Source organism: Python bivittatus, unplaced genomic scaffold (assembly GCF_059951505.1).
Source record: "Python bivittatus isolate LINGU-HERP-01145 unplaced genomic scaffold, Pbiv_v1 ctg000700_np1212, whole genome shotgun sequence".
Lineage (NCBI taxonomy): Eukaryota > Metazoa > Chordata > Lepidosauria > Squamata > Pythonidae > Python > Python bivittatus.
The window spans coordinates 21,661,560-21,676,713 of record NW_028277098.1 but is presented as its reverse complement, the minus strand read 5'-3'; the positions used below and the strand labels follow the sequence as shown (position 1 = coordinate 21,676,713).

Below are 15,154 nucleotides of genomic sequence, written 5' to 3'. Positions count from 1 at the left end.
CTCTCCACCACTATGTTGTGTTCAGCCAGAACAACTATGGACATTGATCTTTGTAGTGATCAGTGTTTGATGTTGTATGATTGTATGGGATTTTATGATGTTAATTTCTGTGGGAGAACTTTGTCCTTAAAGGTAATCTATAAATATGTTAAATCATAATGTCCTAACATAAACCCAGATTTTGAAGAGAGTTTTGGGAAGAACCGCTTACAGAATTGGGTTCAAATAGAGAAGCTTGATCTCCAGAGTGCTGGAAATTTGTCATAATCTCTGCAGAGTTTGCAGAACCCAGAAGAGTCATCTGGATATATTTTGCCTTCAGTTCATTATCATTCCACAGGGCCAGAAGTACATGTTAAAACTGTCCTGGTACTTCATCTGCATGGAAAGGTAAGATATCAAAAAAATCTATTAACCTGTTTCCTATTGTGCTTGTTGGTCTTCGAATCAGTTTTAGAATCAAAGGTGTCTACAAGATTGAAGGCTTTCATACAGATAACAAAGCAGAGTTGTACTGTCAAAATGCAAGATCCCCTGCTTTCATATGTGCATGTGATGTCATGACATATATGTACAGAAGGGATGGGGCTTAGGTACTGACATTGCTTTCATCATCCCCACTACCTCAATGGATGCCTCTGCAGGATTATGCCATGCCTTATATACTCTAGAGTTTCTAGAGTGACATGTTTGCTGCTCCCAAATCAGATCTTTATGGAATCCCATGCCTTCATCTCTTGGTCAGCTGAGCCAATTTATTTTATTTCTGGTTTAGTTGCACTATAACAGGAATCTCTCTGGGTCCAATTTTCAAGTAGAAGCACTAAAGCTTTATGGTGCTTCAGGATGGGCTACTTTCCCATTGGAGGTAACCCTTACCTCATCCCACCTATCACCTCCTGTGCTGCTCCCATTCCCAGCAGCGGTATTGTCATGCCAAGATGAGTGTCTCATAACTGCTTTTCAGCTGATGAAAACTGATGAATACCATCTTGGAAGTTTGGCATCTCCCCCTCGTTGCAAAAGTTCATATTGTTTTCCAGGCTACAAATACTTCCCACAAGAGTATGTTTAGGGAAAGAAGTAGGACATAGGTTGGGTGCCAGTTTTGACATTCTCCCATTGATTGTGTGGAGAGTGCACTGAATGGTTGATGGAGTGAAATTGGCAGCAGAAAGGATGCCTGGTGGGTCAGTTTTAAACAGTCTGAGAGGGCTCAGAAAGTATGAAAGGGATAAATTATATTCCTAAAGAGTTGGAAAATGTGTCAGGCCTTCTTTTGCTGGCCGCTTTTGCCAAAAGCTTTAAATTTGCTTCCACTGCTAAGCAGAGATTTCCCTCCAACATACTGCTAATACGATAGCCTATTGCTTTAGTTACTAATTTTCAATGTTTATTTTTTTTCAGGGATGGAAGCACTGCCTCATCTCTTTCTTTTTGCAGAAGTATATTCTTCAGTGCCTCATGACTACCCAAACAGAGAAATTGGCGTGGCCTGTCATTTTATGTTACCTGGGTCTCAGGCAAAAAAAAATCGATTTCACACCCTCTTCACCACCAGATATCATTCCTACCTCCAAAATGTCATTTGCCAAGAAAGGTGAGATCACAGGTAAACACAGCAAGCACAATCATTTGATGAATGCAAAATAAGATATACTGTATGGACACAACATGGTAAGCCAAAATCAAAGTCAATTATTAGTGTGATGTGTGACCCCAAGCTTTATCTGTAATTAGTGTCCTTTCCTTTGTTTCTAACTTTAAACTCAAGGTGAGATAATGTTCCAGGAACCGAAATGCTGCCGCCCCCTCTCCTTGTTCTACATCAGATGCCTTTCTCTCAAAAACCCTTTGACTATCAAGATGGGCTTGTTGAATGCAGGACTTGAATCAGCCCAGTGGGTTAGTGAAATGCATCGCTTGGTCCTTTGAATCCTGGCTAAGAACCACAGCGAATGTGTTAGTTCTTGCAATAAGATCACACATAGGTGTAAGTATAAAGAAAAAAGGATTCTTTGTCTAGAGGAGGGGTTTCCTATTTCAGTCTCCTTACAGACTTCTATTAAAGAGAGGATAAATGTGTGTAGCTTATTATACTTCCCTCGAAGGCAACAATTTAGCAAGCTAATTGGTGAAACCCAACCCAAAGGTACCTACAATTAACATGTACAATAACATGAAAAAACTTCAGCCCAAGTATTTTAAAAACTCCAGAGTGTTTAAGAGGAAAGTTAATAATGTGCCTGAAGGGCTGTTAGTTAATTTGTGCAGTCTTACACTTTTCCAAGTACTGTTCATAATAATCACAATATTCATTTTAGGCTTTGTGGTGTTTCCCATACAATCAAAGCCAGCCTTTGCACATCATTGCCATTTAGCTTTTTTAAATATTTTTTTCCCAACGTCGTTTTTTTAACTTCAGTCAAAGATCCTAGGTTTTTATGGCAGGACAGGACAATTGGAAAACCGCTGTTCAACTGCTATCGAAAGTCTTCAAAGCCTAAATCCTAACACCCAAGGCCTTGAATGAAACAATATTTAGATATAATTAATACAGCTTGTGCAATAGTTTTGTTGTTCTAAAATATATTATACAAAATGTAGTTAAAAGCCTTTGCATTAAAAAAAAAAAAAAAGCACCTCTTGCAATGTAGAGTTTTGGATCCAAAAGTAGAAAGATCTGTTCCAGGTATACCTCAGGGCTTGAGTATATCAAGAGATGTATGTTTTGCCTGGAGAGTAAACCAGTCTTTTCATGTCATAGATGTATTTATAATGCATCTTGGGAGCCCAAAATTGCTTTTTAAATTATTTGTGTCTTAGTAGCAGATCACATCACAGGGAATGGTTCTCAGTTTGAAGAGCTGTTCAGTTACGGTTTTGCCCACTTGCCTACAGCCCTCAAATTACAAAGGGGTTGTTATGCATACAAGCATATACACCGGATGGATGGATGGATGGATGGATGGATGGATGGATGGATGGATGGATAGATAGATAGATAGATAGATAGATAGATAGATAGATAGATAGAACGCGCACACACACACACACACAAATACATACACACATATACATATACACCAGACAAACAGATGGATTGTGGAAGTTTACAAAAGAAGAAAACTCTTGTCTTGTGTTGATTTTATTTTATGGAGGGTGCACTGGTTTGCAGGGTCAGCTTCTCACTGACTTTCCGCTTCTTATTCAAAGGAGTTTCTTTGCAATAGGTTTGTTATGGAGACACTTCTCAGCTTGTTCAGCTAGCAAAGGAAGCGATCTGAGGAAGGAGGGCAGGGGCTGTGAATTGGATCTAAGGCTTGGTGGGATATTCAAAGGAAATATGGTAAGGCACATTCATATCCCACATTTTAAGATGCACTTCCTACAAGAGCTACTTATTTGTAAAGGGGGGAAAAAAAAACCTTTGGGGATCTTCCCCACCAAGCAAATCCAGCTATAGCAGATTACTGCATTTCCCCTCTGCCCTTAAGGATCCATTTGATGGTCATGTCTGGGAAAGGAAAGTGGAAATCTGAAATGCCAATGCTTTATTTAGAATATGATGAGATAATGCAGAAAAAGAAACAGGATTCCTATACTTGTAATAGTTTTATTGAAGTTGGGCTTTCTTTCATATAAGCATTTGAATGTAATTGTTGATGATGCTATTTAATTATATAGCAGAGAAAAACTACAGTACTCTTTCTGTAAGTTGTTGGCTTGTCTTTAAACCTGAAGGGCAGATTCCTAAGCATCCCAGGAGACCTTTTATCATTAATTAGAAGATGAATATTCAAGCTTTGAGACACAAGGTGGCACCACTTCTACACCTTTGATTATTAAATTTCATGGTAAATTGTGAAAGTCAATTCATATAGTATGCTCTATACTATACCTTGGTTTTGCTTACTGACATATAAACCAGTAAATGTCTACTAGGTAATTAAGATCATTTCAGCATCAAAGAAATGAAATTTAAGCATCATATATGTTCTTAACTATCTCAAAGTTTACTGGTTTCATTTATTTGCTATTTGTGAGACAAATAAACTATGTTATATGTGTTATATATTTGCACTGTGTTATATGAAAGAACTGGAATGCATCCTTTGTTCATTTTAAATAACTTTTTTTGAATGAACTGGCTTCAATTAAATTAGTAAAGATCAGCATAAATACATTTGTCTCTTCTCCAGGATAAAAAATTTCATGCCATTTTAGGAGACATTGTTGTGGGCCTCTTCAACCCATGGTAGCTTTTTTCCTACCTTCTATTCAAAGTAATTGGTTTGTACATCCGCTATTTAAGAAAAAGATATTAGACATTTATTATATTTGCTATGTGAGTGTAATTTACTACTCCAGAATTGTTTATTGAATACGGAAGTTGTCTATGCTAGATGATGAGACATACTTCCTATGAATTCTGTGTTGCCGCTTACTGGATTTTAACTATGTTTTTCCCCCAAGATCCTGACAAAGAGTAAAGTTCCTTTCTGGCTTGTCTCTTTCATAAAGCCATTTAAGCTTTATGTTAGCTCCAACTTATACTAAGCCATGATTTTAAATCATGATTTGTAGAATAAACCACAATGATCCAGTTCAGATATTAACCCATAAATCATGGTTTACAAACTGCAGTGGCTTTTATTCAGGCTAGGACAAAAACTAGCTATGTAATGGCTTACAGCGTTATGTGATACCCAGTCAGAATGTTGTGTTTGAATTGCACTTTGCCACAGAATTAGTTAGCCATCAAGCTGTCAAGTGTCAATATCTGGTTTACGCTATTTTCTTTGGGGGTGTCCACAAGTCAGAAAAGTCAGATGGCAGCCACAACCATGTGATCAAATCCCTGTCCTTTTTTAGGTGCATCATCTCCTGGTTCAGCTAGTTTCACTACTGAATGTTTTATTTATTTGTAAAATGAGTTCTAAATTACATCTATCAGGAATGCCCAAACGTAAATAATTTCTTATAGCTAGGTAAGGAAGCAGGAGGCAAATTCTTTGCAAATTTAGTTACATGCTTTTAGTTTATTTTCATAACCAGGACTCTGACACTAGTTTGGCTGGCTTTGATAGCAAGTCATAATTGCTGGTTTTGAAGGTCTTTGGTTGGATATTACACCTAATTTTGGAGAAATATTTGGTACTTAGACCATGCATTTTTCTGGAGATTAGGTGGTGAGAGCCTTGGGCATTGCAAGAGGCATGTCAGAACAGTCCAACAGTTTCTTGCCTATTTTTTATTCACTGTTCTCATATCCTTTGAGTACTGGAAGGCAAACTTGACTAGGAACTTACCACAACCAAGGGTTGCAAGCACACTCCTAGATGGTGCTGTCTGATTTAAAATTTTTAATTTAAAAATATAAAATTTAAAAAGTCACAGTCTTGAGTGATAGGTGAAATGTGAAATTTTGCCATTTTTAAAAAAAATTTTTTTTTAAAAAATGAAAAAGTTGTGAAAACCCCTTCATTAGCTGTAAAGTAAATTGCTGGGTTTGGGTTTAGCATATTCTGCAAATCCAGCCAGTGTGGTGTGCAAACCTCAGTTTACTCCTTGCAAATTTAGCCAGTTGTGGTTTATTCAGTCAACAATGGTTAAACAAACCATAGCCTAGTACAGTGTGCAAGTCAACTCTTATTATAACCAGGGTTCAAAAACTGGCTTTTTAAATTATTGTATTCTTTCAAGTACATATTTCAGCTGCAAACTCAGACAGGTGCCTGAGATCTTGAGTATGCAATTAAGCAGAGATTTTAGGACAGAAACTATCAATAACTAAACCTTGGCACTTTTGGAACTGTGCAGCAGTCAGATCCTGAATCTACACAGCAGTATTTGGCCTACTGTAAAGTACACGAGTTTTCAGAAAAATTGTGTTGGCCCCCTGAAGAATTTTTTATGGAGACCTAGGTGAAAAGTGACTAAACTATTAAGGGTTAGCTCCTAACATCTCTATGGATATAGATTAAGAAAGATAACATCAGACACCTTGCATATTCTTTTCCCTTAATATTGTTCCTGTGGCTCTACTTTAAAAGACACTTGAAAGTCAGGCAAAACTAGGGCCACGCCCCATAGTGAAAGTTGTCAGACTGTTTTTCAGTTAGCTGAGGCTGCTATATAAGCAGCCTTGCCCAACATACCAGTACTATGACTTACTTATACGCAAAAAATACAGATTTTCTGACCACCAGCAACAGTGACAAATATTACCCATCATTGTCCAGTTGTACTTAAAAAAAAATACTTGTGTTCAGAGATTGCAGGGCACTTCCACGTAAGGATTCTGCAACAGCTTGAAAACAGCTCTGATGTCAGTGGTACTGAAGATATTAATGGACTTATTTCTGGTTCAGTATAGTTGAGGTAGATTTTGTTTTGCGAGGCTGTGACTCTGTTTCCCCAGTGGTAGGAATCCTACCTCACCTCTTCCCCTGGTGTCTGAGCTTGAGGTTCAATAAGGAAAGTGCTAGCTGGATGGCCTTGCTGTTCCTCCTTGGTGGCCAAGAGGAAGTGAGGAGGGATAAAATTGATAAGAATATTATCCAGGTCCTTCCACTGGTGAGTTTCTATTCAGCAATCACTCCAAAGTGTCTTGAAGTCAGCTATGCAATTGCCTTCCCTCCCAGCAACCTGACAAGGTTGGGAGCAGGTAGGAAACCCCATGAGCTAAAAAGTATTTTCTGCACTCCATAAAAGTGTACAAAAATTCCATCACTATTCTGTTCTTCCAAGTCCAGGCAATGGGAGGCAGGGTGAAACAAAAATTCCTGTGGATGAAAAAGAAAAAAAAAAAGCCAGCACCACAAAATGGAAGTTTTGCCAGTTCAGCTACGGCACAACTAAGCTAGAAGAAAATTACCTTGGCTGCCTATGAAAGACAGTATAGGAATACAGTGGAGCAGTGCTCATGCCAGGTGGATACAAACATCAAGTATAATAGGGCTATCAGTTTCTCTGTTCCCTTCAGTTAGGAACCTGCCAGCATGTGAAGCTCCAAACACCACCAGGCAATCCTTTTTTCTTTGTTCCTTTTGTGTGAAGAGGGGAGAGTTTGGTTGCTGCTCCTCTTACACGCTAATTCCATTAGCTAAGATGTACTTTCTGCAATTTCACCCATCCCTGAGTTGGCAGAAAACTATACTAGCATGAAATTTTCTGACCCCATTGCTGATTCCTGTTCTAATATCTTTGTTCCTGTTCCTAAGAGTCCCTTCTCCTAAGGCAATAGGAGACAAAGCCTAGCAAGATTTTAGATATGTGGAGGGTGCCCTTAAATACCTGAATAAGGGGAGGGAAACTGCTTTAATAGCAGTATAGTTAAGGATGGCTTAAATCCCCACTCACAGGCTAGGTTCAAGATGAAGGCAACGTCACAGGGATGGAACAGACAAAAGATGTCAGCGGGCCATACACTGTATTTATGCCATGCCTAGAGGCAAGTAGGAAAAGACCCTAAATTACTTCTTCAAAATACAGGCTAAAGTGTCTTCACTAAATAGGAATTCTCAATCAGCTTTAGTAAAAAAAAAAAAGTCATCTTACCACCAACTCAAAGTCTGACAGGAGAGACTAAGTTCCCTTTGTTAGAGAGTTCTGGCGGGTCCCAGGAACAGAGTCTTTTCTATTGTGGCACCCATCCTTTGGAACATCATTCCCCTGATTCTGCTGCCCAGAACTTGAAAGGTCTTGAAAACCTGGTTTTGTTACTGAGCCTGGGTCCCTGGGTGTGTGATTGAGCCTGTATTATGGCTGTGTTCATTGTTACGTTGGTTGGCCTTTTATCTCCGCTGCAGTTTATATTATTTATTGGTTTATGTTTTTAACTTGTTTTCAATTGTTGTTAGCCACCCAGAGTTGTGTATTTGTGAAAGACAGCTGTATAAACTGAATGAATAAATATTCCAGACAAGGGTAGTGTGGTTGAAAAGACATGGTGTCCAACCCAGGCAACCAGCTACACCAAAGATTTCTAACAGTGTTTTGCATTGTACCAACAGCAGGCTTATTTTTAATTGGTTTCATGTGCTCAGTGCATTAGTCATCAAAGTTTTGGTAGGCAAGCGGATGGATATTTCTGTTCTGATTTAAAAGCACAATGCTCTGTTTCCACTGAGCAAGGCAATCTAGAAATTTCTGTGAGTGATGATGATGGAGCTAAGAATAGGATGTCATCCATATAAACAACCAAACAGCTCTTCTGGAATGTTAAAAACTCCTGTAGCTAGAAGCTGGAAACACTATAGCAATTAATGTACATAAGTGAGTTGCTTTAAAAGCATATGTTCAGAATCAGGTTGTAAAGATCCAAGTTTTAAGTTTGAAAATTGAAGATTCTAGTTCTGCATTGCCTAGAGAGGCCAAAGTACAATTTACTATTTCTGTAAACAAACTGAGTGAGCTCCAGAAGAGCCTTATAAAAGTGAGACACAAAAATCTGTAGCAGTTTATAACAGATCATCAAACAGCATTAATATCAATAACATGAGAAAACAAACATGTAAAAGGATGAAGTCTGAAGTCTGCACTACAGGTGAGGGGGAATTCCACAGTTTTAGTGCTGCCACTGAAAAGGCCCTGGCCATACCCGTTTCTAGCTGATACTCCTTTCTTGGTGGCACTCATAACAAATCCAGAGAAGATAAATGAAGCTCTCAGCAGATAACAGGGAAGTTGTTCCTTCAGGTAGGCAGGAACCAAGCTGTAAAGAGATGTAGCTGTTGTAGCTGAGGTAGGACAAGCGTCATATGTCTCTGACAGGGGACACCCAATAAAAGTCTAACCAACGTATTCTGGACCTGTTGCAATTTCCATATTTGTTTCAAGTGTATCCCCAAATAAAGTAACGTAGTCTGGAGTAAGTTAGGTCGGGATGAAGTTGGTAAATCAAGAGTTGATGAAAAAATGTGTCCCTTGCTTCCATGCACATTGGAGCACTTGAGGATAGCACAGAATCCATAAATACCCCTGACTGCAAACCTGCTCTTTCAGGAAATGCAACCCCATCCAGAGCTAGAAGGTTCTCTCCAATTGAATAGAGCTATGTCTAATCAACAAACCCTCAGACTTACTTGGATTCAGCTTTAGTCTGCTATATCTCATCTAGACTGCAAGCAGGAATCAAGCCTGATTTTGTGCAATTTTTTTTAATGAAGCTGATATATTGCTTCAATCCCAATAGAATCTAGGAGTTGTACAAATGTTGCTGATGACCCCAATTATTCTTATTTCCAAACACAGAGATTTGTGACAGTTGTCCCTTCTGAGATTTTAGTCATGATATATAGATGTAGATGTTGCTAGGTAGTCAGTCATACCATTTAGGGATCTCATCATGCTGGCCAACCCTTGCCCTAATGAAGACATAATCCAATTACTCTTTCAGTGCCATCAAATTCTGGTGCTATTAAGATTTCTTTGTAATAAATCCCACTGACTTATTATTGGCTTTTAAATGAATAATAGAAACTCCTATTTAATTAAGTTTAATCAGTAAGAAACCATTGAATTATACATATTTAATTATAACTCTCAAATTAATCACACAGTAATACAATTTTCCATAATTTTGCTGTTGCTGTATTAGAGTCATGCTGTCCCTAAACCAAGTTATTGTCAAGATATTGGTTTATCTCAAACTGCGAATACTGTCATGTTTTAGCAAAAGGATGTTATTTCAGGCAAATCATGGCTAGTTCCAGAGACACTGGTTAAAAGAGGAGGAGAATTATTACCTTTAAGCTATACTAGTGGGCCCGCCAGGCATCTGTTGATGATCACCGAGATATGCTGCCAATTTGATGACTGAAGATTTTTGTTCACAAAATCTTCTAGGGGTATATTACAAAATGAGAAAACAGGGAACAGTTGCATTTTGAGATCTATGAGCTATCTGCTTTTTCTCGAAGGTTCCAAACACCAAACATATTCTCTGATAGTTCTTCAGAAGTGCTGGGACATACTTAGTGTCAGTTGCTAAACAACATTACTTGTGCCAAGTCTTGACAGAAAATTCTGCATCCCAGTTCACAAAAGACTTGCTTATTATTTTTATGGTGAACTGGGATGCAGAACTTCTAAAATCATAGGTTGGTTGGTTGGTTTTGATTTGCTTCCTTTGAAACCACAAGGGCTAACGAGAGTTAGTTTTATTCCTCCCTTAGGCAGAGAAACCAGCTTGGTGACTTTGGACCAGTCACTGTCTCTCAGCCCAATCCACCTCTCAGGATTGTTCTTGTGGGGAAAATAGGAGGAGGGAGCATTATGCTCTCCGTCTATTTCTTTAAAAAAGTGGGATATTATTAAGTAATTAATTAATTACATATCAAATACCAAAATGTGTTATAAAGCTTAGTTACTTCCCCATCCTTCCACATTCTGGCTTTCTGTCCAGCCTATACTTGTTCCCCTCATTAACAAATTTGATCTCCATCTATAGAAATGTTTTAAATAAATAAATCTTTTAACTTTTTTCCACGTGCTGCTTCTGCCTCTAAAGTCCATATCTTTCATCTGCAACAGCACCCTCCTTTATTGTTCTCTTCATCTCTTCTCCTTCTTTGTCCCTCTAATAGCTTCCCACACTCCACAGTCTGACTACCATAGGTTCTTTCCTCTTGTTGGTACAGCTTTCGTCTGTTCTTCTGCTCTCAACTATTGTTTATGAGCTTCCATGATGGAAAAAAACCTTTTCTTTAGAAGAAACTTTTTTTTAACAAGGTTGACAGTTATTACAAATTTGCCAGCTGCTGAAATAAAATCTAACCCTTAAACAGAAGCTGATGTGTTAGAAGAGGAAGCCTAGAGAAATCATGCTGTTTGTTTTGTAAGATTAGCACCACACACTTACCAGCCACCTGCCACTGAACCATACAATTCACACACAATATTGGTCACCCACAGTACGAAGGAGGCTGTGACTCCTAGAACTGAAAACAGGACATAACCACCATTTAGAACATGTTACTCAAGAAAATGAATTAAACCACAGATAAAAAAGATGGGCAAAAGAATTAGATCTTAACTAATCTTAACCATTAAGCTGTATCATGTATTCAGACCAAAATGTACTGATGTTGGCTTTGACCTGGAGCAGAACTGACTGTTTCTCTGTTTTGGGCTGGGCAACATGATAGAACTTGGAAGCCACTGCCTCTGTATTCCAACTCTCTTGACGCCCACTGTGTCCATAGTAACCTCTCAGCTTCCTCCTCTTCCTCCCTGGGTCAGCCAGGCAAGGCAACATAAAGCATCCCAGCCTACATTATTCTTGTCTTCCTTGGCTGGTCAGCCTGCACAAAACAGTCATTGTCGACTAGGCTCTAATTAACCCCCAGCACTGTGTAATATTTTATATTTTTAAAAAAAAAAAAAAGTTAAAGGAGAAGATTGTAATTTCTCCCCACACCACTCAGCAGCTATGATCAGAAAAGGAGACAATATGCTCTCACTCTTCCCAAGTTAGTTAGCATCCTTAAATGAAACTGACTACAGGTAGTCCCCGGGTTAAGAACACCTGGTTTAAGGACAACCCACAGTTACGAACGGAGCCTACTGTAGCAAAATTCATGATTCAAAATCATACATAATGATTTGAGTTAAATACACAATGGTTCGAGTTCATTGCATAACACTACTAATACAGTATTATGCAATAATACTGTTCCAGCTTACATATAAATTCAACTTAAGGACAGATCTTGGGAATGGAACTTGTTCTTAAATTGGGCACTACCAGCATTAAATTACAGAAATGTCAATAAAGTTGCCCTTTAAATATTTGTTGGGTGGTGGCATGATGCCTTTTTTCTTCTTTATATAGCAAGTTCTTATTTCCTTTATAATGCACTGATTTTATACAATAAAATATCATTGTTTTTGTTTCTGCTGAAACAAAAGACTTCCTACCCAATAAGTGTTTACTCTTGTGAATGCATTTATCTGACAAAATGACCATCTCCACCATGACAAGCTACATTTCTTCTCTTTGCATAGTTTCTTGCACTAAAGGCTGAGGGGAGAAGTGGAAAAGTTAGCTCTTCGGGGCTCAAAGTTAGCCAAAGGCATTTTGGTGCCTCTTGCTACGGAAGGGGAGACCGATATGACAATGCCAAGTATGAGCTGCTAAGTTTGAAGCACTGAAGGTCTGTATAATGTTTAAACCCAACAGAACAGAGATTGCAAACATAGGTTTCAGCCCTCTGTCCCTAGAAACTTTAATTACAGGATCTCAGCAAGGAAGTTTGGAAATATCCCCCAGTGTACAATGCATTCTGGCTGGGGAATTCTGGGAGTTGAAGTCTGCACATCTTAAAGTTGCAGAGCTTGAGAAACCCTGCCCCAGCAAACTTCTGAAAGTCAGATAGTCAAGGCTGAGTCTGATAGATCCACAGCCTGACACTGTAGCCATTACATCTTTTATCTTTTGCACTTTTTCCAAAAATTGTATTTTACTTAAAAAACCCTCCAAGTAGATTTTTTTAAAGTAGAAAAAATAAAACCATATGTGTAAAATAAAATAGCTTCACATATACAGGATGTCTATATTTAAAAAATCAATACATGTTTCTGGGCGGGATTAAAAAAAACACTGTATAGATAAACCTTTAAATAGTGCAGAAGCATTCCTAGTCTATCACTTTTCCACTTCCACTAAGAGGATAGGATCCCCTTTATATTTTGCCTTCTATCCATGGTGGTTAAAGAGCCCAAACAATAATTATTACAGGTATTGTCAGTGTTTCATACCTCTGCTCTTTGCTCCAGATTCCTTTGCATAGCTCTATTCCAACATCATATCCTGTAGGAAGAGGAAATACTAGCAATTTCTAGCATTCATGTGCTAACACAGATAATTACTATTCAACAGTAATCCAGTGAAGCAGGAGCTGTGATCTTAAAGCTTAGCACTTCTTGCTAATGTCAGATCTTACCAATAATACTGCGAGAAGAGAAGAAGGAACAATTGGTGTATTATTGTGCCAACAAATAAAATCCTCTGGCAATGACTATAAAATCCCACAAATTGGGAAGGAAGTGGTCTTCTCCCTACCTCACCCCATTCTTCTCTGGAACCGCTAACATTTGAGTAACAGTTCAGTTAGCCCTCTTTTTATATCAAGAACAGCAAAGCTTAGAATACCAACAGGTGAGTTTATGATTTCCACATATGTTGGATAGCACCATTTACCATCCCAGATAATTGGCTATGCTGATAGGAACAGATATGACTCTTAGACCAATAGCATCTGAAAGCTACTGATTTCTCACTGCTGATTTAAATAATTCCATTATAATAATCTAGCAATGGTGAATGAAACCCTCGATGAATTGGATGACTAATCAGAAGGTCATTCAATTAGTTAACCATGGCCCCATCTTGACTGAGAACAATGGCTCACAATAAATGCATAAAACAGCTTGCTGTTTCCTTTGAGTAGGCTCCTATTAATGATTTTGATCCTGTCATTAATGCAGCAAGTATGCAGACTGGTCGCTGTAAAAACATTGCATCTATTTGCATTCAAATCTTATGAACAGCATTATGGGTAATCACGGTAAAGGAGACAAACTAGATGAACTAGTTTTAAGAGAACGTAACAAAGCAGTTGTGAAAGGGAAGGGGCAGGTAATGCTACTGAGTTCAGTAAACCACCTTGCAGACCGCTGGATGGCTGGGGGGGAGGGTTGTTTTTTGTTTTGTTTCTGTTTTTGGAAGCTGGCTCCTACAGCACTGGGATAGATAATGCAGGAACTATTTCGTCAAGGCAGCACTTCCAAACCCAGCTTCTGTGTAAAATGATGGGGGTGATCCTGGATTTGCCTTGGCTATTGTGTCAGACTAACCCACTCAGGCACTATAGATGTTTCCCTATTAATTCGTATCTGTCATGTATTTCAGCTACTTTTGCTTTGCTTGTAAAGTAGGCAGATTTTTTAAAAAGGGAGTATTTTGTCTTTGCCATTTCTTTTAGTTGTTGTGAACGTATTTCAAGTTTAATTTCTAGGTGTTTATACCTTGTAGGCTGCTTTGTGAGACTGTTTTGTATGCAAGCTAAAAGCAGGTTTTAAATTTGTTTTAAACACATGTAATTAGTTGGACAGATGCAGGAATGCTTGTGATATTTACAATTGCCTTCTGCTGATCGATAACTCAGTCCAGGTTCTTTCACTTACTTATGTAAAATTACAGACATTACATTTACAAATCTCTAATTTATTATGTACAGGCAGTCCTCATTTAGTAACCACAATTGGGATGGCAACACAGTCATTAAGTGAAACTGCACAGGTCATATATGCGAGGACTAGTTGCAAAGTTTTTTTTTAATCACCATCAGTCATTAAATGAATCAGTTGCTAAACAAGGACTACCTACATTCATATAATTAAAAAAAAAAAGGATGGGATGAATATAATTTAAATTTGGAGCCCTTCTCCATGTGTACCTAATTACAGCACAAACATCTTCCTTTTCTGTCCCGTCCCCATGAAGTTGCCTTCATACTTTCCTAAGCCCATGAATAGGACACACTTAAGTTCTCTTTAAAGTACCAGTGTTAAAGTAATAAATTCCCATTCAAGGATCTCCTCAACTGCTGAAAATTTGATTAAACTTTGTCATCCATTGCTGGAGGAAAGTCAAGTGACTGCAGGGACTGGACCCAAAAGCAATGGAGGCAGGATCAACAATGGGGACAACAATTTTTTTCCAATGCAGTTTTCTGCCCAGTGTTGTATGGTTAAGGTGGTGGACTATGACTTGAGGTTCAGCTCCACCCTAACCATAGAAACTCACTGGATGACTTAGGGCCAGTCACTCATTTTTGGCCTAACCTACCTCACAGGATTGTTGTGAGAATCAAATAAAGGGTAATCCTCATGTAAGCTCCCTGCTCTCCTGGAAAAAAGGCAAGATAGAAACTTAACAAATTCAGCAGTGAGGCCCTTTTTTCATTATAGTAAAAATAAATGCATCTGAATAGCAACCTATCAGCTTTGTGCTTCATCTACACTTGTATAATGTAAGATGATTCATTTTGGCTTATGTTCTTTATTTAAAAAAACCACACCTCTCTGCACTCACGTCTTAACATGCGTGCAACTTAAGAATGACACCACTTGTTGGACATGAATC

At 38.3% G+C, this 15,154-nt stretch overlaps 1 protein-coding gene across 1 annotated transcript in view; it reads left to right on the top strand.

Moving 5' to 3' along the window:
- Window positions 1-3,111: 3,111 nt before the first annotated feature.
- Window positions 3,112-15,154, top strand: part of LOC103054457 (uncharacterized) — a 57,206-nt gene continuing 45,163 nt past the window's right edge. The window contains exon 1 of the mRNA XM_025164269.2: window positions 3,112-3,349. Coding sequence (XP_025020037.1) covers window positions 3,347-3,349 — 3 coding nt within the window. The 5' untranslated portion in view covers window positions 3,112-3,346. The remainder of the gene's footprint in view (window positions 3,350-15,154) is intronic.